This window comes from Beauveria bassiana, assembly GCF_000280675.1.
Source record: "Beauveria bassiana ARSEF 2860 unplaced genomic scaffold BBA_S00022, whole genome shotgun sequence".
NCBI classification, from domain to species: domain Eukaryota; kingdom Fungi; phylum Ascomycota; class Sordariomycetes; order Hypocreales; family Cordycipitaceae; genus Beauveria; species Beauveria bassiana.
Window position 1 is genome coordinate 30,206 of NW_007930857.1, and position 25,862 is coordinate 56,067.

At 52.1% G+C, this 25,862-nt stretch overlaps 9 protein-coding genes across 9 annotated transcripts in view; 5 read left to right on the top strand and 4 right to left on the bottom strand.

Moving 5' to 3' along the window:
- Positions 1-2,605: 2,605 nt before the first annotated feature.
- BBA_06962 (uncharacterized protein) lies at positions 2,606-8,227 on the top strand (the record flags this gene model as incomplete). Its single annotated transcript, XM_008602059.1, has 3 exons — positions 2,606-2,770; positions 2,932-6,218; positions 6,280-8,227. The coding sequence occupies 3 exons, from the start codon at positions 2,606-2,608 to the stop codon at positions 8,225-8,227; spliced, it is 5,400 nt and encodes a 1,799-aa protein (XP_008600281.1).
- An 889-nt stretch (positions 8,228-9,116) lies between these two features.
- Positions 9,117-11,773, top strand: BBA_06963 (M protein repeat protein; the record flags this gene model as incomplete). The annotated part of the gene is made up of 2 exons (XM_008602060.1): positions 9,117-9,324; positions 9,399-11,773. 2 exons carry the CDS (start codon positions 9,117-9,119, stop codon positions 11,771-11,773), a joined length of 2,583 nt encoding a protein of 860 aa, XP_008600282.1.
- Positions 11,774-11,945: 172 nt separating this feature from the next.
- Positions 11,946-13,114, bottom strand: BBA_06964 (26s proteasome subunit p28; the record flags this gene model as incomplete). Its single annotated transcript, XM_008602061.1, has 6 exons — positions 11,946-12,346; positions 12,411-12,513; positions 12,571-12,699; positions 12,850-12,906; positions 13,066-13,072; positions 13,104-13,114. 6 exons carry the CDS (start codon positions 13,112-13,114, stop codon positions 11,946-11,948), a joined length of 708 nt encoding a protein of 235 aa, XP_008600283.1.
- A 605-nt stretch (positions 13,115-13,719) lies between these two features.
- BBA_06965 (WD domain-containing protein) lies at positions 13,720-15,246 on the top strand (the record flags this gene model as incomplete). The annotated part of the gene is made up of 3 exons (XM_008602062.1): positions 13,720-14,887; positions 14,942-15,106; positions 15,161-15,246. 3 exons carry the CDS (start codon positions 13,720-13,722, stop codon positions 15,244-15,246), a joined length of 1,419 nt encoding a protein of 472 aa, XP_008600284.1.
- Positions 15,247-15,332: 86 nt separating this feature from the next.
- BBA_06966 (origin recognition protein Orc1p) lies at positions 15,333-17,539 on the bottom strand (the record flags this gene model as incomplete). Its single annotated transcript, XM_008602063.1, has 2 exons — positions 15,333-16,060; positions 16,111-17,539. 2 exons carry the CDS (start codon positions 17,537-17,539, stop codon positions 15,333-15,335), a joined length of 2,157 nt encoding a protein of 718 aa, XP_008600285.1.
- Positions 17,540-18,175: 636 nt separating this feature from the next.
- BBA_06967 (uncharacterized protein) lies at positions 18,176-19,781 on the top strand (the record flags this gene model as incomplete). The annotated part of the gene is made up of 4 exons (XM_008602064.1): positions 18,176-18,280; positions 18,329-18,879; positions 18,930-19,163; positions 19,235-19,781. The coding sequence occupies 4 exons, from the start codon at positions 18,176-18,178 to the stop codon at positions 19,779-19,781; spliced, it is 1,437 nt and encodes a 478-aa protein (XP_008600286.1).
- Positions 19,782-19,836: 55 nt separating this feature from the next.
- Positions 19,837-20,590, bottom strand: BBA_06968 (Prefoldin alpha subunit; the record flags this gene model as incomplete). The annotated part of the gene is made up of 5 exons (XM_008602065.1): positions 19,837-19,886; positions 19,940-20,057; positions 20,110-20,219; positions 20,330-20,491; positions 20,566-20,590. 5 exons carry the CDS (start codon positions 20,588-20,590, stop codon positions 19,837-19,839), a joined length of 465 nt encoding a protein of 154 aa, XP_008600287.1.
- Positions 20,591-20,882: 292 nt separating this feature from the next.
- On the bottom strand, positions 20,883-22,864 carry BBA_06969 (prolyl-tRNA synthetase; the record flags this gene model as incomplete). Its single annotated transcript, XM_008602066.1, has 6 exons — positions 20,883-22,120; positions 22,170-22,299; positions 22,347-22,429; positions 22,479-22,569; positions 22,619-22,659; positions 22,708-22,864. The coding sequence occupies 6 exons, from the start codon at positions 22,862-22,864 to the stop codon at positions 20,883-20,885; spliced, it is 1,740 nt and encodes a 579-aa protein (XP_008600288.1).
- Positions 22,865-23,143: 279 nt separating this feature from the next.
- BBA_06970 (ribosome biogenesis protein MAK21) overlaps positions 23,144-25,862 on the top strand; it is a gene marked incomplete at both ends in the record, with an annotated part of 3,175 nt that continues 456 nt past the window's right edge. The window contains 3 exons of the mRNA XM_008602067.1: positions 23,144-23,683; positions 23,737-24,902; positions 24,954-25,849. Of these exons, the coding sequence (XP_008600289.1) occupies positions 23,144-23,683; positions 23,737-24,902; positions 24,954-25,849 (2,602 nt within the window). The remainder of the gene's footprint in view (positions 23,684-23,736; positions 24,903-24,953; positions 25,850-25,862) is intronic.

The window sequence follows — 25,862 nt, forward strand, 5'->3', positions numbered from 1 at the left end:
ATAGTCAGCCACTGCAGCGATGATTCGTTGCTCCCTTGTCAATATCCCTGACATCGAGCTGCCCTAGTCAATACTTTGCGATTCTACGTCACTGATAATGATGGAAATATTCTTCTCGCTTGCGCTAACGAATAAATCCTTACTATTTCCTGAAGGATTATCAGCGTCCTGATGGGGGTGCTCGAGCCTGCCTGATACACAACGGAGCGCGCGAAAAAAAAGCGCATTGGAGGTTTGCAAAAGAAATTTTCGCCATCTTCTGTGCCATGTCTCAGGTGTTGAAATGGCCGGATCCTTGAGCCTTGAGAGAGCTTCCGAATCGGGCTTGCAGAAGCTGAAAATATGAAATCAGAATCGCGTGCTGGCCTCCCTTCCTCAGCAATTCCGTTGCATAGCATGCACAGCAAGCGGACGTCAAATGCTAGTTAGCAGGTCTATGATTATTACTGCACACGACTATTGCCTTGCCGTGGAGATTGGGCTGGGCCTTGCAGAACCACTGGGGCTAGAGGTTTCAAGAGGTTTGCTGGCACACAATATGCAGCCCCTAGGGAGCGCGATACAGCCATCACCTTTCGAAGGAATGTCTGTCTTGATTGCGTCTCTGCACATTTTGTTCCTGGCAGCCTCCTCATGTAGGAGCACAACGCCAGCCAACCATATATACCGGTCTGTTCCGATGGGTGGCCACATTCGTCCCAGCACTCAGCTACTACGGCAGATTGGCTAGCCACGAAAAGAAACCAGCATCTCGCCTGCATTCGCCTTTGTCGGCATCCACTCATATCAGTTGATGCCCCTTCTCATTGATTGGGTCTGATGACGGTACTGGTCAGTCAGAGTGGTTGCCCAACTGGCTCCACCCCCAGCCATCCATCTCCTTTTCCTTTGCTGCAGCCCAAAGGTGACTGGTGGACGGGACAGACGTTTTACATTGAAATTTTGATTATGTATTTAATATTTGATTGACATAATGCAGTGCTTGACCGAAACAGAGAAAGAGGCGGTCAGCTCAGTTGATGAGGTACATGTAAACAAGTCCGTCCTATGTGCTCTATCTATACTTGTTGCCCATGTACTTTCTTGCTTGAATACCTGGGTATACAGTCCGAACCCCTACGAATAAACAATCTACACGACAACGGTCCCTTGCGCAGATGACGCGCGAGGTTGCTGCTGCTGCAAGTCAGCTGTTTCAAAATCCTACTGGTAGATCCATACTTCGGCAAGGTGACGGCTCGCCATAGCAAACACGGCTTGGTGTTGAATGTGCGTGCGCGTGATTGTGCAAAAAAAAAAAAAAACAAGGTATCTAAGCCTCGGAGCCCTTGGCCCCGACAGCAGCGTCACCCGTGTGTCACGCAGCCTCGGGAGGACTGGTGCAACGCTTTCACATCTGGAATTCAACGTCAGTGGCCATTCTTGAACGTGAATGGGTGGTCGACAGGGCATCATTTCTCGACTTTGCCCTTTTCATTGTCTCTTGACGCACTGAAAGGGGTTGTCTGCTCCTCCCTTTCCCCGCGTCGACTGAATCTCTGCCTGTCCCGCGACAGGAGGCTACGACTTTCGATAGTGCCCCCGCGACCAGGCCTACTGTTTTAGTTATCGTTTCGTGGACACGAGACTTGACGATATCTTGGATCTTTCATCGCGTGCTTGCCCGAGAGAAAGACGCTGCGAGACGACTAAGTAGTCTGCGGGCATCCTTTGGACAGACATCACAACCTACGCGACCATACTTAGACAACCACGACCGTCACAATAGGGCGACGGCATACAAACAACCAGAAACCACAGTGTTAGTCAAGTCAATTCAATCAAACCCACAGCGCCTGGTCCCGACTCCTCTTCCAAGCCACGACTAACTCACTAGGTTCCTGCCGCCGCTTCAGCGCTATCCCCCGGTGGCTGGGAGTCCCTTGGACAAGCTGCGACAGTCTGACCCGACCTCACCCATTCACACGTCGAAGAAACTATTTGATTATTTTATTCTAGTGAAAGTCAATCCAAAATAAGGTATCAGAAAGCAAAGCGTCCCACATTCACCCGGCCGCTCTCCACTCTCCATTTTCACTCCACCGCCAGATTGCGAGACGCAGAGAGCTTCTCGCCTTTACAAACAGCAAAAACCGCCTCTCGACCTCGACCCGCGGCATTATTTGGGCAAAATTGTATTACCTACCAGACTCGTGGCTTCCGGATCGCATGAATAGACTCCGCAGATTTTTGCTCTGCTCTTGTGTTTTTGGTTCTGTTACACGAGCGCCGTCTCCATTTACCCCAGTGGCCTTGTTTCTCCGACTGCAGCGCTGGACGACCACAACGGGCTCTAGGTACTTAACTCTCCACTGACGCTCAACTCCGACCGCGAGCGACGCCGTCGACAGGACGACGACGAAGTGACGTCAGTTCCTGGGAAAGCCGATCTGTATTTCTTTGCGCATTGCTCGGCTTCATCGCCCAGCGCTCATCTCCCCTCGCCTGCCTCCGCCTTCAATTCACAAACTCGATCGACTACGACTCCCGCGCGACTCCCATCTCGCCCCAGTAGCTTCCATGATCTTGACGCTGGCCCGCCACAATACGAGCTCTGACTTGAACAATGGCTGCGGCCGCTGTCTTGGCTTCTTCCGAAAGCCTGAGAGGAAGCGCATTCGCTTACCCTCTGACCCAGACCTCGACGACGACTGGCTGGGATGAGACGTCCTTACGCCGGAAACTGCACCTGATTTCCAGTATTTGGATTACAAGCAGGCATTCGAGTCATGTATGTATAGTCGAACTCTTGACGGAGCTCGTGTCGCGGACAATCTGCGCCGGTGAACTCAATCAACCGCCTGGCGGCTTACCGCGGCGCTAATTGAAGTGCTTGCCACAAGCCCTGCTATCCTCGAGCTCACCCCATTTACTGACCCAAATTATGACTAGAAAACATTATACACTGGTGCATCCAAGGAAAAGCATCTGATTTTGCCCGATGTTTCACCTTCTTGGTATCGCAGATTACGACATCTCGGCGAAGCAGGAGGAGCGGAAGCCCCTGCAGCTTACGCTGATGACTCTTTCAGCTACGCTGTCCGCAAGCAAACCCCCGCACCTGATGTTGATTCCCTACCAACAACAAAAGATGCTCCTCTGCGGAAACGCGATTCTCCTGACGACTTGTTCTCCGACCCGTTTACACCATCCTCAGCGATCGACTTCGAGTGGCTAGAGAACGTCGTCCAAGCCGCTAAGAAGAAGAAGAAAGCTGGTGGTAACAATAACAATAACAACACTGGAAACGGCTCGGGCTGGGGCGATGAGGGCAAAAGGGAAGATACTAATGCCAATGGCGATAACGGCGCCAACGGCGGTGACGCGGGTGGCGATACTGGCGCTGGCGCGGCCGGCGACGGCGACGGCGACGGCGACGACAGCAAAGATCACAAAGATAACAATGACAACGGCGGTGATGGCGGCGGCGATCCCGTTGATGATTGGGATACTTTCACCACTGCCAAGACCAAAAAGAAGAAGAAGGGTGCCGCTGCCGCTGCTGCTGCCGAGCCAGACCCCGTTCCAAAGATTCCAGACGCTGACTTTGGTGGCGATGCCTTCCAGGAGATAAAACTCGGTGATGATGGCGGAAAACTCGATGTCGATTTTGAAGCTTCAGACACAAAAAATACTTTCGGATCCTGGGGTACCAAGTGGACCACTGGCGGCAACTCCTGGGACTGGTCAGGTACTACTGGGGCTCCCGCTGAAGCAAAAAAGGATGATCTCGACTCAAACCCATGGGGTAACACCAAGAATTCTAAAAAGAAGGCAGGCACTTCTTTTGCTTTCGGTTCCTTGGATGAAGCGGATGAAGACAAGTCTGCTGAACTGTCTCCTACGAAAGAACCCGATGGGGTTGGTTTCACTGCTGTCGGAAAGAAAGAAAAAAAGAAAAAAGCAACTAGTGCTTGGGGCATGAGTCTTGTGGAAGAGACCGGAGAGACCGCAGCGAAAGAACCTAACGCCGACCCCTGGGGTTGGGCCACTGCTACTAAGAAGAAAGGCAAAACCGATGAACCGGAGCCGCAGACGAAGCCAGAGCCTGCACCCGCCGCCGCCGCCGCCGACTGGATGATGCCGGCTTCTAAAAAAGACAAGAAAAAGAAGAAGGGTGCCATCGAAAGCGAGGCAGAACCAGAGCCAATACCAGAGCCAGAGCCGGAAAAGAAAGAAGAAGAGGCCTGGGACACCTGGGGAACTGCGTCCAAGAAAAAGAAGAAGAAGGGTGCGGCCTCGGATGACGCTGCAGACCCAGACCCAACGCTCGTAAACGCCCCGGAACCTGAGAAAAAGGAAGATGATGTGTGGGGCTTTACTTCGACCAAGAAGGACAAGAAGAACAAGAAAAAGGCCGCCCTTTTTGATGATGCTGACCCAACCCCGTCCTCCTTTGCCGAAGACACCAAGAAAGCAGACAATGGTGACGAGTTCTGGGACAGCTTTGGAAAAAAGAACGACGCGAAGGAAGTCCCCGAACCCAAAACCGAGTCGGAGGTCATAGTTGAGAAGGAGGACAAAAAACAAGAAGACGACTTCTGGGCTACCATGGGCACCACTAAGAAAGACAAGAAAAAAAAGAAGAAGGGTGTCGACCTAGAACCAGAACCCGAGCCTGCCTCCGTTCCGGAACCCGACCCCGTAGACTCTTGGGGAGGTTGGAGCGCTGCCGGCAAAAAAGACAAGAAGAAGAAGAGCGATCTGATCAATCTCGACGAACAAGACAATAATTCCGAATCTAAGGACGACACCAACCAAGACGACGACTTCTTCAGCTCATTTGGTGCCGGCAAGAAGGATAAAAAGGATAAGTCAAACACTCTATTTGATACTACTGGTGAGACATATCCACTCAAAGACGTGCAGGAGGTAACTACAGATATGGGGGCCACTGTTGGTGATACCTCAGCCTGGACGTCAAAGTTCAAGCAGAGCGAACGGAAAACCAAGGACCCCATGACTGATCCTCGTACCCCTGTGCATAACCCCACTGAACTGGACTTTACTGAGCCTGAGGATACACAAGCAGAAGCCGAACTTAAATCGAAACCCAAGGATGACAAGGAAAAGGAGCCGAAACTAAGCGCAAAGGAACTCAAGAAGCTTGAAAAGGAGAAAAAGAAGGCCGACAAGGAAAAAGCCGAACAAGAAGCCCGCGATGCCGAAGAAGCCACCGAGGCAGCCCAAGATGTCGCCAAGGAAGCCGAAGAGCAAGCCGCTCGCGAAGCCGAGGAAGCCGTCGCCAAGGAAGCCGAGGAAAAGCTACGAATGGAAGAGGAAGAGAAGGCGCTGATTCTGCAAGAGGAAGAAGAACTAGCAGCTCTAACTGTGAAGAAAGCCAAGAGGGGAAAGCTTTTGAAGAAGGATAATGAAAAGTTTAACCGTCTCACAGAAAAAGCTTTGGAGCGCGCCGAGACGCAGGCGGCTAAGGACGCGGAAGAGCTAGCGGCTAAAGAGGCAGAAGAGATAGCGGCTAAAGAGGCAGAAGAGCTCGCTGCGAAAGAAGCTGAAGAGCAGGCTATCCGCGAAACTGAAGAGCAAGAGGCGCGGAAAGCCGAGGAAGAAGCTGCCAAAAATTCGAAAAAGAGTTCCAAATTAAAAGAGAAGGAAGAAAAGAAGAGAGAGAAGGAACGCAAGGAAGAGGAGGAAAGAGAACGAGAAAGAGAGAGAGAAGAGACTGAAAAGCGAGAGAAAGAGGAGAAGAAAAGGGAGAAGGAGGAGAAGAAGAGAGAAAAGGAGCGTAAGGAAGAGGAGGAAGAGAAGAGAAAGGAGAGAGAAGAGACTGAAAAGCGAGAGAAAGAGGAGAAGAAAAGGGAGAAGGAGGAGAAGAAGAGAGAAAAGGAGCGTAAGGAAGAGGAGGAGAGAGAAAAGGAAAGAGAGAAGGAGAGAGAGAGAGAAGAAAAAGAGAAAAAAGAAAAGGAGGATAGAAAGAGGGAAAGAGAGGAGAAGAAGAAAGAAAAAGAGAGAGAAAGGGAAGAGGCCGAGAAGAGGGAGAAGGAGGAGAAGGAGAAAGAGAAGGAAGAGAAGAAGAAAGACAAGGAAAAAAAGAAGAAGGCCAAGGAGGCTGACTCAGAAACTCAACTGTTTCCTGAAGAACTCAAGCCGGACGAAATTGAGGAGCTCCTCTCTGCTCCGAAAGATGCGTCGACGACTGACGCGTTTGATTTTTGGGGCGTGTCTTCATCAAAAAAGAAAAAAGGTTGGTTCAGCGCTCTACCTCACCCCTGTCTACCCCAGGTTACCCCAACGTCGATCCATGTACAAGGCAAAATTACATCTGCTGACATCTGCGGTTCTGGAAGATGCCACTGAGGACGCCGATGTTACATCCCTTTCCAAGGCAAATGACACAACTTCATTGAAGCGTAAGCCTATCGGAGGCAAAATTGCCGATAAACTCAAGTCTTTTGAAGCTGCCAACGAGGAAGGGGCTATCCCGGTACCGCCGCCTCCAACATCTCCACCCAAGGACGTGAATCAGAAAGACAAGAAGAAGAAGTCCAAGATTGTCGAGGTTGTTGAGCCCCCCGTTTCTTCATCAAGGAAGAGTCGCAAGGAAGCCGGCATCCCCGGAAGCTTTCCCATCGACGATGAGGATCCAGACTTCGTTGTTGCTGACACCAGTCCCTTCACGGACAAGAAGAAGAGCAAGAAGAGCAGATTCAAAGCTTACGACGAAGCCTCACCTCCTCCGCCACCCGTTCCTGATGCACCACTGACACCGCCACCTGAGAAACCTTCTCGAAAAGAACGCCCTAAGATAAGCCGCGATGGCTCGTCGTCATGGGGCGCATGGGGCACGTCGAGCTCTCGCAAAGACGAGCGCAAGGATGAGCGCCGATCATCCAAGTCCAAGACCGAACGGTCATCCAAGCGATCTGGCGAGAAGTCGTCATCAAAGGGCTCAGGGTCGGGCGACGAGAAGCCTGAGAAGTCTGAAAGGCCCTCCAAGACGCCTTCCAGGTCGCGCGGCTCCGCTGCCGTTAGCACGCCGCCCATTTCGCGATCGATGTCTACACGCGACAAAAAAGCCAACGGCGGCCACTCTTCACGCCGCCATTCTGTAGGTGCGCATGGCATGGCTTCGCCGCCGCCCGAGGAGACGCCCGACAAGGCGGCCAAGATTCTCGGCATCGGCAAGTCTTCTAGCAAGAGACGCCCGAACCGCGATGATCCAGGAATTGCCATGAGTGGTGCTCTGGATCCCGACGCCGCAAGAGTAGACCGCCGTCGAAGCAGAAAGCTCCCGGACGAGGATATCGTCATGGTAGATGCTGGTGGTCCCTCGGAAACGCCTCTTAAGCGTGGCAAGAAGTCCGGATTTTCTGGTCTTTTCAGTGGTCTGATGTCCAAGGGAAAAGCCGAAGTGACGGACGACGGCGAAGCCATGGAGACTGATCGTGATACTCGTCGCAGGAGTAAGCGGAGCACCGGTAGTGACGGCTCTAAGGAGGATGCTCGCCGCGCTAAAACGCGCAAGCGCGATGATGAAGCCAAGCTGGACGATAAGGAGGCACGCCGTGCTGAGCGGCGTGCTCGCAAGCAGGAGGAGGAAGAGCGCCGCGATCGTGAGGACCGCGACGCCCGCCGAGCAGAACGCCGACGCCAGCGCAAGGAGAAGGAGGCTGCAGCCATGGCGGCCGAGATGGAGAATCCAGACGTGGATCGCGATGTCAAGAGGGAACGCCGCAGGTCGCGTCAGGTAGACGGCGTTGAAGACGATGCCGAGCGTCGACGCCGCCGGGAAGCTCGTCGCGAAGCTCGCACTGCCACCGAAGAGGGTGGCAGGCGAAAGAGCAGCCGTCGCCCAAGTGAAGATGAGCATGTTTACCCGCACAAGGACCGTCGTCGTGACAAGGACAGGAAAGGCGCAAATTGGCCGCATTCAGGTACATCATCTTGGGTGAAGGAGCACTCTGATGCGCCTCCACCGCCAGATGGTGGTGACGGGAATAATGACCAGGCTCGGCGTGAGCGACGCGCCCACCGTCGTGCCAAGCAAGCTGGTGAAGCTACCGCCGACGAAGCCGACGATGAGAGACGCCGGCGCAGAAAGGAGGAGCGCCACCGGGAACGCCGCGTACCTGCCTCGGATGCAAGCGAGGAGCGCCAAACAAGTCGTCGCAACTCGGCATATGTCGAGCCGCCTGTGCGGACGAGCTGGTGGAAGAAGATTACCGGGTAATCGCGGATGATGTCTTTTTCTGAAATGTGCTTTCAATGTTTGATGTTTGTAAATTGTATTCTGACTTGTTGACGCCATCTGGCGAGCGATATATGATATGTGGAGATGAAGATGGCGGCGATATATACCCCCTCCGACATGGAAGCGTTTTTTTGGCTCTCTGGTGTGATAATGTATCATTTGGAAGGGGACGATTTTTTGAAGAGGACAACGGCTATGGAGGGGATTTTTTACATCTTACACGGTGATGATGCATAAGGATCAAGCGCCACTGGTGGCTCAATCCTATCTCAAATTACATTGGGCGCACAAGGAGTGAATGTCTGGACCTGATTATCTGAACCTAGGAAATAGAAGTAAAACTTTTCGCAAAGACAGCTCAGCTCCGTCTTTTTTCAACAATGTGAAATCACCAACGGCTCTCCAGGTCGCAGCGGGTACGGCCGTCAACGGTCGGTTTTGTGGCGCCTTGCTCCCCATGTCCTACCTATGCAACTAGGTATATAATGCACCAGTCTTGACCACCCACACCAATATGGACCCATTCATGGCCAGCTCAACCTCAAGGCGCGCGCCATTCCGCACAAACCCACCCAAGCTGTTTTGCGATGGCGACTTGATCTTCTCTGTTTTGCAAGTCGGACGCCCACGATCTTCTGTCGATTCTTTCCTCTAATCTATTACCCTAATTTCAGTCTTGGGAGCTCGGACCAGCGCCGGAGTCATCTTAGGATTGCTGAGGGGGTAATGGCTTACGCAGCCATAACGACGACGACCACGACGATCCCACACTCACCGCGAAGACGAAGCAAGCGAGAAAGAAGGTTGTAGAGGGACAAAGGGGCGAATTCCAAGATAAAAGTATCGGATCCACAGTCGCGCACCCGCCATGGCCGCGCCAAACAAGTCTTCGTCGAGATGGGGCTCGTTTCTGTCGCAGGCCGTTGCGGGCGTCGAGTCTCGCCTCGACAATATACTCTCCGAGGAGGAAACAAGCAACAATGCGCCGGGGACACATCAGCAGCACAAGTCTCATCCGCAGATAAAGGCACCGACTCAAGCGAGCGCTGTGCCTGCGGCGGCCAAGATTACGCCCAGTAAGGCATCATGTACCAGCGAGAAAGCGGATGCCAATATTGGGAAAACATTGACTAAGTGATTGCATTGATAGATGCCTCGCGCTCCTCATCGAATAATCGCGCCAATGATAGACTGCAAGCTAGGCTAGCCAAGGCCATGGCTGGCAAATCGTCGCAGAACGGAGGCTCTCCGCGTAGTTCCGTCGACAATGCGAGCCGACCGTCTGTGGAGCGAAAGTCTACCGACTCGAGAGTTGCGGAGAAAGAAGATGTTGTGTCAGAGTTTCCTGCTACTGAGCCAGAGAAGGACATTCTAGCATCGACATTGACAGAGGAGACTAAGCCTACAGAGATTGTTGAGTCTATAACTGAGACGACTGCTGATGGGAAACCGCCATCTGATGATACAAGACTCGACAACACTGTTGCTGCAACAGACTCGCAAGCGGGGACAGCGGCTGAGTCTACGGTCGACACTTGTGACATAGACGGTTTTGCAGCTATGGATGCGACAAAAGAAGAAGCCACAGTTTCACTTAAAGAGGTGGAACGTTTAAAGGCTAGCCATCAGCAAGAAGTTCAAGAATACGTGGAACGAATCGATTCGCTAGAGTCTAAGCTGCAATATCTGGCCAAGTCGGCTGCTGAGACTGCTCAAAAGGCCGCAAATGCCGCGCCTTCTGGCAGCATGGAAAGCAAGCTGGCTGGAAAAGACGAGAAAATTGCCCTGCTCATGGAAGAGGGGCAGAAGCTTGCGGCTGGAGAACAAAAATATCGAACCATAATTAAGAAGCTGCGCCAGCAAATCACTGATTCGGAGAAGCAGAATGAGGAGCTCAAGAAGACTAAGGATAAAGCTTTCGCCGATGCTGAGGCCCTGCGCACGCGGCTTGACAGTAATGAAGAGCAGGAAAAGCAGCAGGAACTAATGCGCAGGGCAACCGCCGGCCTACAAAAAGAGCTTGACAGCCTAAAGAAGGAAAAGACGGCACGGGATCACACGATACGCAACCTTGAGCGCGAACTTAAGACAAAGACTGAAGAAGCAAGCAAAGCTGCGGCTCTCAGCAATGATCTCGCTACTGAGCGGGAGAAACTGAAGACTCGGGAAGAGAGCTTTATGATCTTGCGCGCCGAAAAGGACGCCCTAGAAGAAAAAGCCAGACAAGACGGCATTGAGTGGAGCGAAAAGCTCGACCGCGCAGTTGCGCGTGGACGCACTGCGCAGAATGAGCTGCGTGTCGAGATGAAGGCTATGGAGGCAAAGCTCGAGCTCATGCGGACGCAGGCCGAAGAGGCGACGTCAGGTTCCGGTGGCGAAGTGCAGGTCAAGCTGCTCCGGCAGATTGAGACTCTACAATCGCAGTACGCGTCTGCAAGCAACAACTGGCAGTCGATGGAGTCGTCACTGCTAGCCAAGGTGTCAAATTTAGAAAAGGAAAGGGACGAGGCACGTAAGCGTGAATCCGAAATGCGCAAGAAGGCGCGTGACTCGACTACGCGGGCCAGAACGCTCGACGAAGAGCTACAGGATGTCCAGCCTGCTTTGACCAGGGCTAGAGACCAGCTCGAGAAGACTCGTGACGAGCTCTCCGCGCTCAAGATGTCATCCAAGGCTACTGAAGCGGCCCTCGATCAAGCTCGCTCTGACCTTGAGAGGGAGCAGCGCTCTAAAAGCCGCGACTTGGCCGCGCAGCAAACTGAATGGACAGAAGAGGCCGTCCGTGGGGACAAGATGAACAGCCGGCCCCAGTCGCCTGTCCCCGACTACATTTCCCGCACTTTTAGCACTGATCTCGCCAGTCTCGGCGGCTTACCCCTCTCGCTCCGTCATCGCTCGACACCACTATCAGGCAGCATCCCCGACACGGATGCACGTCCGCGCTCACAACGACCGTCAGCGCAGCCATCTCTCCGTCTGTCGTCGGCAAGCCCGAACCCCGGCGCGCCGCCGCCGATTTTCTCGGCCTTTCAGCAATCCGGCGAGCTCGGCAGCCACCATGCGCTCTCCCCGCCCGCCGTGGAGGAGGATGCGGACAACGGCGGCCTGCTGGGCATCGACGACGCCGTCCCCTCCTCCCCGCGTCGGCCGGCGGCGGCTCCGGACATGATTTCCATGTCCACTGTCGCCGCGGGCCCCTCTGTTCAGCTTGTTGAGCGTATGAGCGCGGCGATTCGCCGGCTGGAGGCCGAAAAGGTAGCGGCCAAGGAGGAGATGGCGCGCGTATGCAACCAGCGCGATGAGGCGCGTTCCGACATGGTTGGCCTGATGAAGGAGCTCGAGGACGCGAAGACGGCGTCAGCGCGCGTGCCAGAGCTGCAGGTGCAGGTGGAAAAACTTGACGCGCGCTACCAGACTACGCTGGAGATGCTCGGCGAAAAGAGCGAGTTGGTGGAGGAGCTGCGCGCGGACGTACAGGATGTCAAGGCTATGTACCGCGAGCTCATCGAGCAGACGATGAAATAGAAACATCGCAGGCAAGCCTAGCGGCAACCTTCTACTTCTATTCTTTTTCACATGTAGATATAGGCGCTGCTTCTGTAAAGCCATGTGTACCTTGCTTTTTCTATCAATTGAAATTTTCAACCATCTACAACCATCTCCACCAGGATCCTCGATTTTTCTGTTTGTTCTTCATTCACTGGCTCTCCAGCTCGATACCCTCGCGCTCGGCTCCGCGTAGTATATACGTACGCACCTCCTTGTCCGGGGCCAAATCGAGCGCTAGCTCGCCCTCTACGTTCTTAATCGTCGCGTCGGCCCCCTCCTTGAGTAGCGCCACCGCGGTGTCACCGTGACCCTCGGCGATGGCGTGGTGCAGTGGCGTGTAGCCCTCGACGTCCTGCGGGTTCGTGGGGCTGAGCTTCTTGAGCAGCAAGAGACACATAGGGACGGAGCCGATGGCGGCCGCGCGGTGCAGGGGGTATTGCCCGCGGCGGTCCTTGACGCGCGTCGAGGCCTTGTGCTCGAGGAGCAACTTGGCGGTATCTAGGCTCATCTTTGAGGCGACAAAGTGCAAGGCCGTCTGGCCGCTGTTGTCTGTAAGAGAACTCATGTCAGATGTTTATGTCGTAAATGGAGGTGGACAAATATGGAGACGTACTCCTTTTGTTGATATCCGCGCCAGCTTTGAGGAGCACCCTGATAACGTCGTCACTTTCAGGGACGCTGGCGGCAATCATGAGCGGCGTCCAGCCGCTTTCATCCTAGGAGATGCAGAATGAGTAACCATAAGCTGGGTAGAAAGGCTGAAAGGCAAATACCTGCAGATCTGGATCAAAGGATGACTGGTTCGCTAGCATGATAACGATATCTAGGCAGTTGGAAGATGCCGCCCAGTGAATTGCATAACGACCATCGTCATCTTTGTTTTGCGATAGTTTGGGACTTGTCTTTTTTTTTTTTTAAAAAAAAAGAGAGAACATGATTAGAGTAGGCTTTGTTTGGCTTTGCAGAAAGAGGGTACCTTGAGTAGGCCGTCAGCAACAGCAACTGTCGAATTGTTAGCGACGGTCAATACAAGCCAGAACTGGCCATCGCACCTCGGCGCTCACGCGCCGCCGTATGTAACGGAAATCGGTCGTTTTCATCAGCCATATCTTCAGGTTTCAGTATAGCACGGACTGAACCATCTTAGAGTCTGACGTTGTCGCGGAAGACTGTGATGTTCAAGAGGAAGTGATGGAAGCCCGAGAGGCGCCAACGGTCCAAGTAAAGACGCCCCACCAGACACCCGGAACGCGTTGGCTTGCACTTACAACGCCTCTGTGTCAAAGTCAAAACGTGGTGCAATTACTTTTTTCCCATAGTAGATCCAATGAAGCCTTTGCGTGGGACCTGGTGCGGCACCGTACTTTGAATAGAAGAAATTTATCAAGTACCCTCAAACTTGCTTTAGAGCGATGTGCAGCTTTGGCGGAACCGCCCAAAGGACAGTTGGACAGACATAGATAGAGTTTACCCTGGTGCCTGTCTTCTTGAGCTATACACAGACCAGGTTCGGTGGACTTCTTCGGCTGAATCCGCATATATCACGACATGGCGAAGCATAGGCTCGGTATGCCAAGACTGAAAGAAGATGCCATCTCTCCGCCGTTCATACAGTAGCACGTTGAGGAGCGATATTGCTTCGTCCATTGCACGGCAACATCCACCCATTAATAATGAACATATATTAATCCATTGTTCCGGAATGATAATAGTTCAGCTTCCCACGACTTTCAATGTTTCAATTTTCTATCCCATACGACCAAGTGTACATTTCGCGCGTTGTATGTTTGCCGGATCATGCCTCAGTGACCCACTCAAATTGTCTGGCGCGCCCAAACTACCTTGGGATTTTTTCCATCAGTCGCTCTCGATCCTTTAGCATTTCGCCGACAATCTCATCAGTCGCAGCCATTCAATCCATGATGGAGACACCACAAATCCCGCAGGATGCCCTGGAACTCAGAGTAATGATCTCGCAGAATTCGACGGCGGCCCAGCAGCTTTACGCGCGTGCGACAGCGGCATCGCAAGACCGCCCTAGTGGTACCGGAAAGCGCCAGAAGCTCGCCGACGACTTCGACGACACCGTGATGAAACGTCGGTTCCAGACCGATTACGCCAGCTCTGAAATTCTGCCGCCATCCCTTGCCGCCAAGCAACCTGGCAAGCCGCAGAAGAAAGGCGCCTCCAAGTCCATGGTAGTCGCGCAGCGCCCCGGCCAGCCTCAAAAGCTCCTGGAGGGCCCCGGATCGAGGACGGCCGCACCAGCCAGCGGCGAAAGTACATCACAGCAACAGAATACAAGTCTGACGACGCGAAGCGGCGGCGGTCTCGGCGCGCAAACGATACAACAAGTGAAGCCTGAGTGGCACCCGCCGTGGAAGCTCATGCGCGTCATCTCTGGCCACCTGGGCTGGGTGCGCGCGCTGGCCGTAGAGCCTGGCAACAAGTGGTTCGCGAGTGGTGCCGGAGACCGCACCATCAAGATATGGGATCTCGCGACGGGTGGACTGAAGCTCACCCTCACAGGCCATATTAGCACTGTGCGCGGGCTCGCCGTGTCGCCGCGGCACCCCTACCTTTTCTCCTGCGGTGAGGACAAGATGGTCAAGTGCTGGGACCTGGAAACGAACAAAGTTATACGCCACTATCATGGCCATCTGAGCGGCGTTTACACGCTGTCACTACACCCTACGCTCGATGTACTAGTCACGGGTGGTCGCGACGGTGTGGCTCGTGTTTGGGACATGCGCACCCGAAGCAATATTCATGTTCTTTCTGGCCACACGGGTACTGTGACGGACGTCAAGTGCCAAGAGGCAGACCCCCAAGTCATCAGTGCCTCACTTGATTCGACTGTTCGCTTGTGGGATCTTGCTGCCGGCAAGGCCATGGGCGTTCTCACACATCACAAAAAGGGTGTCCGTGCCCTGGCTGTGCATCCCGAGGAATTTACTTTTGCCAGTGGTAGCACGGGCAGCATCAAGCAGTGGAAATGCCCCGAGGGCGCGTTTATGCAGAACTTCGACGGCCAAAATGCCATCATCAACACTATGAGTGTCAATCAAAATAACGTCCTGTTTTCCGGAGGTATGTCGCAGTTCCACACTTGGTGTGTCGGATGATCTGACTCTTACAACCTAGGTGACAATGGCTCCATGAGCTTCTGGGACTGGAAGTCTGGACACAGATTCCAGGCCCTGGATACTACAGCGCAGCCTGGTTCCCTGGATGCAGAAGCTGGCCTTATGAGCTCAATATTTGACCGCTCCGGCTTGCGTCTCATCTGTGGTGAGGCTGACAAGACGAGTAAGTACTTGTGTGTCTAGCCATGAAAGCCTTTATCAGCTAACATTTGCATAGTTAAAATATGGAAACAGGACGAAAACGCCTCTGAAGAGACACATCCTCTTCAGTGGACGCCATCACTTGGACGACGCAAGTTTTAGACTAGTACAGGAGACTAAAAGTAAAGATGATACCACATGCCTCTACGGTGTATTTCTATTCCGCTTTTTCTACGCTCTTTTGCAACTTATATACCAATTCCAAGTGCACGAAGCTCTGGATCTTCGCGCAGTGCCATCTTCACCTCGTCGTCGGCAATTGCTAACCGCAATTTGCTGCTCCTCTCGGCTCGTTGGGCCTCTAGGTTGATAAGGCCTGCAGCTACAAGGTCTAGTGCAGCCGTGTGGACATAGCCAGGCCGTCCTGTGTGGCGCTGATGCGCGCCGCCCTGTCCAGCGCCCTTGGCGTGGCTGCCGAGTATTTGAGCCATGCCAGACGGGGCCCGTGGCGCATATGCAGATACTCGCTGCAGCTCGTCGAGAGTTTGGCCGAATGTGGTTTCGACAAGGCCTGTTCTTCTAAACCGCAGGAGCATTGCCGCCATGAGAAGCTTGCTGGTCAATGGTAGACCACGTAAATGCTGTTGAATAGGGTTTGAGGTGGCTTCGTTTATGGCCTTTTTGATAGTGGCTATGGTGACGCGGCCGCGGCGTGCTAGATCCGCCGTGTCTCCTCCGGGCGCCTTCTTGCTTGGTGTAGATGGATCGGGTGGCGCGTCGGCCTCGGCTAACTCGACAGCTCTTCGACAAATGTCCAAGGCTCGTCGCGCGTCGCCACTGACAGCAGCAACCTTTCGACTAGCGAACTGGACTGCATCTGGGTCAACAATGTTTCCTGGCACGCCCTCTAAACGTGACTGTATTATCTTCATGAGCTGATCGTGAGTATAACCGGGAAATGTGATTCGAGTAAGGCCTGATACATAGGTTAGTGACAGTTACTTCTTTTTTAAGTCGGAGACATACCAAGACGACTGCTGATTTTGTTGCTCAATGTTCTCTCCGGCAAATCCATTGTATTTGCAACCGCCAAGACAATGAGACGACTGTGTCGCAGCGTTGGCCAGTTGAAGAAGTTGTACATGACGGCTTGATTCTTGGTGACGAGCTGGTCTAGTTCGTCCATCAGCACCACACAGGGAGTACGCCGTGGACTTGGATTGCTGAACTCGCGCTCCAGTAAGTCCAGTGCCTGTGTTGGACTTGCGCGCTGCCCCTTCAGTGCTTCCCACAGGAGGGTATAGGACTGGTGAGGATCAGTGATCTTCATGCCGTTGATCTCGACAAATATGAAATCATCTAGCTCGTCAGAGATCACGGCATCTTCCAACCGTGAAACGACTTCTCGCACAGTTGCAGTTTTGCCAGTGCCTGGCGTGCCAGAAATATAAATACAGTTCCCTGTACCCTCGGTAATGGCTGCCTCAAGGTGTGAGTAGACAAGAGAAAACTCGCCCTCACGACAGGGTAGACTGGCGGGAACGGCGGACACATGTAGCCGTGACCGCGCGATCTGAAAAGGTGAAGAATCAACATTGCTCGGTGAAAGTCTTCGCATCGCCAGCGGTGTGAACTCTAACTTCTTGCCTGCTCCTCGTGGTGTGCGGCCCCGAGAATGTGGTGTTGTTGCTGCTGTTGCTCGCTGCTTTGTCGGTGTCTGTGGTGGGAAATAACCGCCATCGCCGGGCCTCGGACTTTTCGCTCGCCGCTTCTTACGGCTTGCCTTGGTGTCTTGCTCAATCATATCCATGAGACCGAAAAGATCATTGGCGCCGTTATATATGTCTTCCCAAAGAAATTCGTTTGTATACGTGGCTGTTCTCGTATTACAACCGCGTCGACACACAAATGTTTTGCCATATTCAGGGGAGTTTCGTGGGATCTTGCCCGAGGGGTATCGTGAGAGAAACTTGTCTAGCGACATAACTCTGGCTTTGCCATTTATCGATGCCAAGGAATTCACGTCCCATGATGGAGATATGTATAATTCGTTCCAGTGGAAGTCACTGCGCTTCTTGTCTCTGTTTCGAATTTCCTTTTCCGTGGAGAACCACATGAAGTTGGCTGCCTTGTCGCCCTCGCCATCATCTTCGACGAATTCGCAGAGGATAGCTACCCAAGCTTCGTTTGAGCCGTCGCCTTTGAGAAGAACAATGTCCCCTATCCGGCACTCGAAAGTACCGAGACGAGCACCGATGATTGACTTGCCATCCAATTTGCGTCGTTTGCACTCGCCTTCTTCGCTAACATCTCGTGCGGCCACATTGTGTTCGAATATCCATTCCCAGGGAATATCCTCGGTCCCCAGCTCGTCATCTGAGTCGTCGCGGGAAACACCTTGCACCGGTCGCTTACGCTGAGTCCGAGGCTCACTACTTGCATCTTGGTTCTGCATGGTGGTGGCCGGTTGTGTCGCAATACTAGGCAACGAGTCGCTGTCATATGTCGCCCTCCACTTGACATCGCTGATGGCTGCCACTCTACGCGTCTGGAAGACGCGTTGGTAGGCTGTTTCCTTAGATGCATAGCCCCGCTATATGCATACAATTGACGAAGCACAATGAAACGGTTTCCTGGCGAAATGGTGGTGGCATGAGCGACTGCTTCATTTGCATTTGATCAGTTAGACCGGTGCTTTCTGAGGGATAGTAGGTGAACTCTTGTTCTGAGATGCGGTTTACAGTCTTTCCTCCGTTTGCAAGGACTGCCAGCTGGCGGTGGCTGGCAGAAGCTGGCAGGAGCTGACAACAAATCACTCTTCCAACATAAAAAGAGAGACTATACATTTATGGCAAGTAGAAATCCAACTTTACACTTCAACATTATCATGGTCTCCCGCAGTAAGGAAATCGCCCATCGCGGCGGCCACGGCCATAGTCGAAGCACTAGTCAGAGTACGGGAACACCTAGTAGGGAGTCTTCGACAAACAAATCTTTACCGACATCTTCCCCTAAGAAGCCGAGTCCGAAAAAAGCTCTAAAACAAAGAGCTAATAGACACCCCAGGGGCAGATTCGGGACAGGTGATACTATGTGCTCTGCCCAACGAATGGTCGATATGCAACGCCAAGATGCGATCTACTTGGCACAGAGCGAGTACTGCAGTGCACCGCCGATTGGACTAGAACTCGTCCATGTATGCACCACCGAGAAGTATGCAACCTTCGCTAATACGATTGAACAGATGCAAATCGTGATTCCTGGCGACACTCTTGTGCCGAAGGCCTTGAGAAACCTCCAAGTTTTCGACGAGATACGCAGGGAACACCGAGTCTGGATCACCAGAGAAGAAAACTCAGAAACATGTTTTGATGTCAGCGCAACTCACACAAAGCCGCTTCACGTTGCCCTAAACGCGATCAACCAGAAAATACACGACATGCGGCTATCGGAGGAATCATTGACAGCCCACTATTTCGTTCAGTCGCCTGAGGGAGACAAAGAGTCCACAATCAGTTACGAAATCGGCAAACGGCCCGTTGTGAAAGGCGCCAAGAACAATTCACATTACTCTAAGTATATGCTTGACGCTTTAGTCATCCAATTTGCAGCAGCATTGCCACCGGCATTGAAGACACTGAAGTTCCTGCGGTACTTGACAATGCATGTCGATTTCGGACATCTCAACATTTCGGCGAAACCAAAAACGGCAGGCAATCGTTTATCGGTCGAAGAATTTAGCCGCGCTCTTGATCTATACTCCAGTCGTGGGAGGGGAGCGACAATTCAGACAGAGTAAATGCAATACTCAGACGTGAAAGACACACTTTAACAAGCAATAACAGGATGCCCAATTTCGAGGTTGCCAACGAACTCCTTTCTTCACTTATTAGCCATAGCGAGATTTCGAAAGAAAATGCCGAAGCAACGTTGACGCACCATGTTCAATTCGAGGTCGACAAACAGACAGTTTCTGCAGACCTACAAGACAGAGAAGGAAGTGTTATGGCAACTTCGTCCAAATGCACCCAAACGGAAGGCCATCCTCCCTTAGATTGGATAGTTTCGGCACCAGCTACGTAAGAGCAACAACCTGCGCTATTACGAATGAAGTTGCCAGCCAATCTCACTAACAGCTTGATTGCGGCAGGTACATGGACTGGAATTTGCGAGTCGACTCCCGGCCAAACTTAGTTGGTGACCGAAGCGGCCAACTTTCGGAAGCAACTGCTAATTTTGTGCATTCATTCATCTTCAAAATTGACGGAGAAGATTGTGCTGAGACCGACACACCAAGCAAGGAAGCTGACGGACCCCCGCGACGCTTCAAGCTCCCTAGATGGCAAACGGCAGCACACGGAAATCTTGCTCAAGTGTCAAGCAACTTTAGAACCAAATCGTGCGCGAGGCTTCAATATCGTGACACACCGTATGAAATACAGCTTTCCATCACACAGCATTGGGCTAAATTACCCGTCAGCGCTAAGCCCGATCGCCTGAGCTGGTCCGTATCAGTGTCTAGTATTCACTGGGAGGAAGCTCTTAGCGAATGCAAGAGCAACGAATCGTCGAGGGAATTTGAGGGAGCTCTTCTGAATCGATTGTGGCCTGGAGAAGGCTCGCTTAAGGAGCGTCTCAAGGAGTTCCTCGAATGTGTGTTTTCGATACAGACCGCTATTGTAGAGTTACAGTCTTAACGGAACAGAACAAGAATACGATGCAGAACGAATGGCTTTCTATTTGTTTGACATGTTAGGATTGAGATTGACTGGACTGTTGTGTTATCAATTTTTGCCGTAGAACTAAAGCATCTCATCAGTATACATCATAGGAAATCGTCGAAAGGATCCCGTACCTTCTTCGATAGTGCGCACGTTCATTTGCTTCTGCTGAACAATCGCCTCGAGCTCTTTCAGGCTGTGCGTCAGCTCCTTGATCTTATTTTCGTAAAACGTAGCCGCCGACTCTAGTTTCTAAGAGCGTCCGTCAGCAAACGCGCCTTGGTAAGCTATCCGTGCGAACTACCTTTTCCACAAGAAAGCCTGTACCAACATCCACAAGCACCGTCTCGGTATTCGTTAATTCGCCTCGTACGTAAAGAGAGTTGGTCAGTGGCACTAGGACCTCGTTCGAGCCTGTCACTCGAGTGATTATATCTGCATTAGCGTGTGCCCCCTCCTCGCCTGCTTAACTTGCGACTGTCGTGTGCTCTCGACATCAGACCGCGGATAACCCAATAACTTACTATTTTTTGACTCGGAGCGACTGTTGACGCATCGCAGGCATTCATTGAACTTTCCTTGGGCGCCATGAAGCTGCGAAAAAGACGACGTAAGGTGCTCGAGCTCCTCATCAAGCTGTTTCTTGACCTGGGCTAGCTGCTGCGGCTCCAAGGCGTCGAGGTTGACTGATTGCGCATCACTTCGTCAGCGTCGCATACACTACCAGAGAGTATTTCTTGACAATAAAGAGTTTCCGTACCTGTTTCTCGCTCGCCTGCCGACATGCTGGCTGTGAATTTGTTATCTGAATGTGCAGAGTAGCGACAGCGATCAACCCCACCATCGAGAGCTCGTTGATATTTTGGCTCAGCGGCGAGCTGGACCCACACTAACAATCTAGGCAAACGTAGGTTGGTAGGTAATCGCAGATTCTTCGTTCAACCACACTACGACCCAGCACGGCGAGCAAAGAATCCTTGTAGTTTTAGCATAGACTTGATTATATCTAGTAGGTTTACATGTAAGATACATAGCACAGAAATATTCTGAAATGGCCTATTCCGCCCGAGTCGTGTTCTAAAGCTGTTGTAGCAGCTCCCCCAGAACCTCCGGAAGCTCTGATGCAGCGACTTCCTGCTTGAGCTCTAGCCTTCTGCATTGAACCTCGCAAACACTACGCTCCCTCCACGCTTTGCCGAGAATCACAACAACCGGATAGCCCGTCATATCAGCATCCTTCATTTTCCACCCAAAGGGTCTTTTCCGATCATCCAGCACGGCGTCAAACGACCGACTCCCAGTGAGGGAATCGAAAAAGGCGAGCGTCTCGTCATTGACGGTCGAGGACGGGATGACGGCGACCTCAAACGGCGCGATGGCTCTGGGCCAGTTTAAACCCCGGCTATCGGCTGTATTTTCGGCCACGGCACCAAAAATGCGCGACACACCAATGCCAAAGCAACCCATTTGGATGGGAACTGGCTGTGATGGCCTGACAGGAAGCGTCACGAGAGCTTCGAGTGGCTTTGAATACCGTGAGCCTAGGTAGAATGTGTGCCCAAGCTCCAAGGCTCGATCAATTTTCAGAACTCCAGGAGCGCATCGGGGACAGCCATCGCCTTCAGCCACGGCCAGCAAATTCAAACCTTCACCACTAGCAGTTGTGCTTGTTGCGAACTGAGGGCCAATAAAATCATCTCGTAGTTCTTCGGGGAGAAGAGGCAACTCGGAATGAATATTTCCAAAGCTGGACGCAAGTTCGCTGTCGATGATATTCACCAACACCGTCTCGGGGCTGTCAACTGCGACCTCCCAAAGCGGTAAAGGATCGTGCACACTAGTATCCAATTCTGGAACCAGACTCTTGACGACATGAAAATTGAGTCTGCCGCCGTTATGTTGAGGATACCAAGCGTTGATGAGCGTCTTTCGGTCTTTGGTGATCCCTCTCCATAACCCGTAGTTAGATGGCACAGATGTGTCGAAGGCATTTGATCGTTTCGCCCGCGAGACTGCGACCTCATCATTTGCTGTATACCCACAGCCAGTGCAATGCGCAACAGTATCTTCGCCCGTCGGATCAGCTAGATGGTATTCATGGCTGTGGTTCCCGCCCATATCTCCCGAGCTTGCTTCGGCAACGAGAATTCGCACTTTCATCTCGTCAAAGATGGCCTTGTAGGCTGTTTGAACTTGCTCATACGTTTTGATCGCAGCCTCCGGGGATTGGTCAAAGGTATAAAGATCCTTCATGATGAATTCACGGGAACGAAGCAAACCTTGCCTCGGCCGCATCTCATCACGATACTTTCTGGCTAACGTCTGTTAGCACGTGTCTTCCAATCCGAGTCTCAACGGACTCACTTATCTGATACAGTCTCAAAGGCAGGTCTTTATACGATTGTAGTGTGTTTGCGACCAATGTAGTTATTTCCTCCTCGTGCGTTGGCGAAAGCATAAGTGGAACCTCTTTACGATCTTTGAGACGAAAGAGCTGTCACAAGTTAGTTACATGTAGGGCTGTAGAGAGGACCGTCTCACCTCTGGGGCGACGCTGTCTAGCCGATCGCTTTTTCTCCATAATTCTTCAGTTGTGATACTAGACAATGAGAGTCGCGATGCTCCTGTTGACGTGATGAGTAGTGGTACAAGTTCTCAGAAAATGTGACCGACCAATCGACTCCATGTGCTTATCGATCAATTTCTCAATCTTCTTTTGCACACGAAGGCCTAACGGGAGAAATTGAAATATCCCGGCTTGAGACTGCGGAAGTCAGTTCACATGGTTTTGCAAGTTGCGTTGAGAGTCTTACCTGTCGTAGAAAACCGGCACGCACGAGCTTTTCATGCCCGGCTAGAAAAAATTAGTTCAAGCTGGTAGTTTCAGAAGAATCAAACCTACACTCGTTTTCCGTTTCGGCAATTCCTCCCGTCGGCACCCATATTCTTGAGAGAGTAGACCGGCATCGGTGAAAATTGTATAGACTGGGGAGGCGCTGTGCAACGGCAGAGGTGTCAACAGGTTTGATCCTGCATGACGCCCTGGCCAGTGTGTACATTCTACAAAGCAGCGGCACACCGGAGGCTCACAACGTCGCCGTCATGTAACACCCAATTGGAGGCAAAGCGATAGAATTGGATGTTGAGGGTCAGGTACGTACGCAGGCCAGCAGGGTACGCTACCTACCAGTGGCTACCAAGGGGCTCACCCTGGTCGCTTTGAAGTGGGGGCAGTGAAAGACCCGCAGAAAAAGTTCCAAGTTGGACCTCCAAAGGCCGTTCTAGTTTTCCAAGAATTTGCAACACAGCATATTTCTGTATTTGCAGAGGACTGGATTATGGCAAAGTCAAAGCAAAAAGGAAAAGGTCCTCGTCGCTCCGGTGGTGGCCTGACTTTCAATGAAGACGCTCTCGCAAAGCTCACCTCAAGAATTCACCACAGCTTAACTGACAACGATCACAAGCGCAAGCGACCGCCCACGAATGCCTCGCCTGCACATATGGTCAAGAAGCAGCGCAACTCTGACGCTGAACCCGTCACTCATGGATCCAAGACTGATCAAGAAGCTCTTCTTGCAGAAATCCTAGCTCTGGGTGGTGACGAAGACGATCTCGAGTTGATCAACGGCATTGACTCGGACGACGAGCTGGTCGGCGAGAGCAAGGCCCCAGTAGACAAGAAGCTGAGAGACGAGCTTGAAGCGCTCTCCAAAAAACTGGGATTCTCTGAGTTTGTACCTCAGGAGGCGAGCGAGGCCAGTGAGGACGAAGATGGGGAGGAGGCCGAGAGAGAGGAAGTAGAGGATGAAGAAGGCGACGAAGATGACGACGATCAAGAGAAAGAGAAGATTCCCGAGAGTCGCCATCTGGGCAACTTGGTATGTGAATCAAACTCAAGTGAACCATCTCTGACTTCTAACGCAATAGACAGACCTTTGAGCCCCGCGCCGACTGGCATGCCTACAAACTTGCGAAGTTGCCCTCTCCCATCACTGAAGATGCCGGCCCTTTGTTCTCTCCTATTCAAGCTCTTAAGCAACACGCTCAATCTCTTTTGGAAAAAGACGCCGATAAATATCGAACCAGTGTTTTCGCCTCAGCTTCACACAAATTCTTGTCTACCATCATGACCTCTGGTACATTGACCGACAAAGTTTCTGCACTTACTCTCGCTATTCAAGAGTCTCCTGTGCACAACATCCGTGCCTTTGACGCCCTCATGAATCTGGCTTCTAAAAAGAGTCGAGGTCAAGCTATTGGTGCGATTGGTGCGCTGGTCGATCTACTTGGCCCTGGTACCCTTCTTCCCACCGAGAGACGCCTCCGCACTTTCCAGAATCAGCCTGGTCTGCTTGGTACCCTTCAAAAGCACTCTTTCAAGGTCTGGGCCCCAGGTCAACCGCTTCCCGGCAAAATCTCCGAAGAACATCTGATCTCATGGATTTTCGAAGACTGGCTAAAGGCCACGTATTTCAAGATCATCCAACTTTTGGAAGGCTGGTGCTCTGATGAAATCGAGTATTCACGTATAAAGGCAGTGGACTTCGTCTACGCTCTCCTGAAAGAGAAACCCGAACAAGAATCTAATCTCCTGACACTACTTGTCAACAAACTTGGTGATCGAGAAAAGAAGATTGCGTCTCGCGTTTCATACCTCCTCTTGCAGCTACAGAATTCTCATCCCGGCATGAAGCCTGTAATTATTCGCGCAGTGGAGCAAGATATTTTACTACACCCTTCCCAGGACTCTCGGTCCAAGTATTACGCTATCAACACACTAAACCAGACTATCCTGAGCAGCAAAGAGCCCACAGTTGCCGAGTCACTCATTCGAATCTATTTCGAGCTCTTTGTTGCCATGCTTAAATCGGGTAGCTTGGGTATTCCCCTGCAGATTGAAACTGATACCCAGGATGGTGCAGAGACAAAGTCGGAGCTTAGACCTGGCAAGCCTGGAGGTCGGCCTCCCAGAAAAGGTGGAAAATTGGCTAAGCCGATCCCAGCAGTTCCGGAGGCAGAGGCTGCTGATAAGTTGGTATCTGCTCTACTGACTGGTGTCAATCGTGCCGCGCCCTTTGTTGGTACAAATGACGGAGTGTAAGCTTTTCAGCCCTGATTACTTGATTAACTACTAATGAGGAGAGCTAGAATGGAAACCCACGTAGACACACTCTTCAAGATCACCCACTCTGCCAACTTCAACACGGGAATTCAGGCCTTGTTGTTGATTCAACACCTTTCTCTCGCGAGAAGCATAGCTACCGACCGGTTTTACCGCACACTCTACGAGTCTCTGCTGGACCCTCGTCTCGTCACTTCCTCAAAGCAAGCCCTGTACCTCAATCTTTTGCTGCGGTCCTTAAAGAACGATGTTGATGTGCGTAGGGTCAAAGCGTTTGCCAAGAGGATGCTGCAGATCGCTGTTCTGCACCAACCACCGTTTGTGTGTGGACTGCTTTATGTAATTGGCCACTTGCGTCAGACTTTCCCTGATCTATCTACCCTCATTGAACAACCGGAAGAGTCCGTCTTCGATGATGACGAGGAAGATATCCAGCGCCCAGCATATGATGGCAGAAAGCGGAATCCGGAGCACAGCAACGCTCAGAGAAGTTGCCTGTGGGAGATGATCCCCATGCAAACGCATTATCACCCGTCAGTCACGGTATTCGCCGCTGGGCTTGTCAACAAGGCTGCCAAGATGCAAAAACCCGATCTCGATAGCCACTCTCTCATTCGATTCCTCGACAAGTTTGTTTACCGCAATGCCAAGGCGACCGATGGTGCCAAGGGTGTTTCCATCATGCAGCCGCTCAGAGCCACAAAAGACTCCGGCGATATCTGGCTCGGAAGCCGTGGTGCTGGCGCAACTGGAACTCAAGTCAATTCTGCGGCTTTCTGGAACAAGAAGGCCGAGGACGTTGCTGCCGAAGATGTCTTTTTCCACGAATACTTCCAAAACATTGGCAAAGAACCCAGGAATAAGAAACAGAAGACTGCCACCAAGGCCACAGAAGAAGAAGAAGAAGAAGAAGAAGAAGACGGTGAGACGAGGTC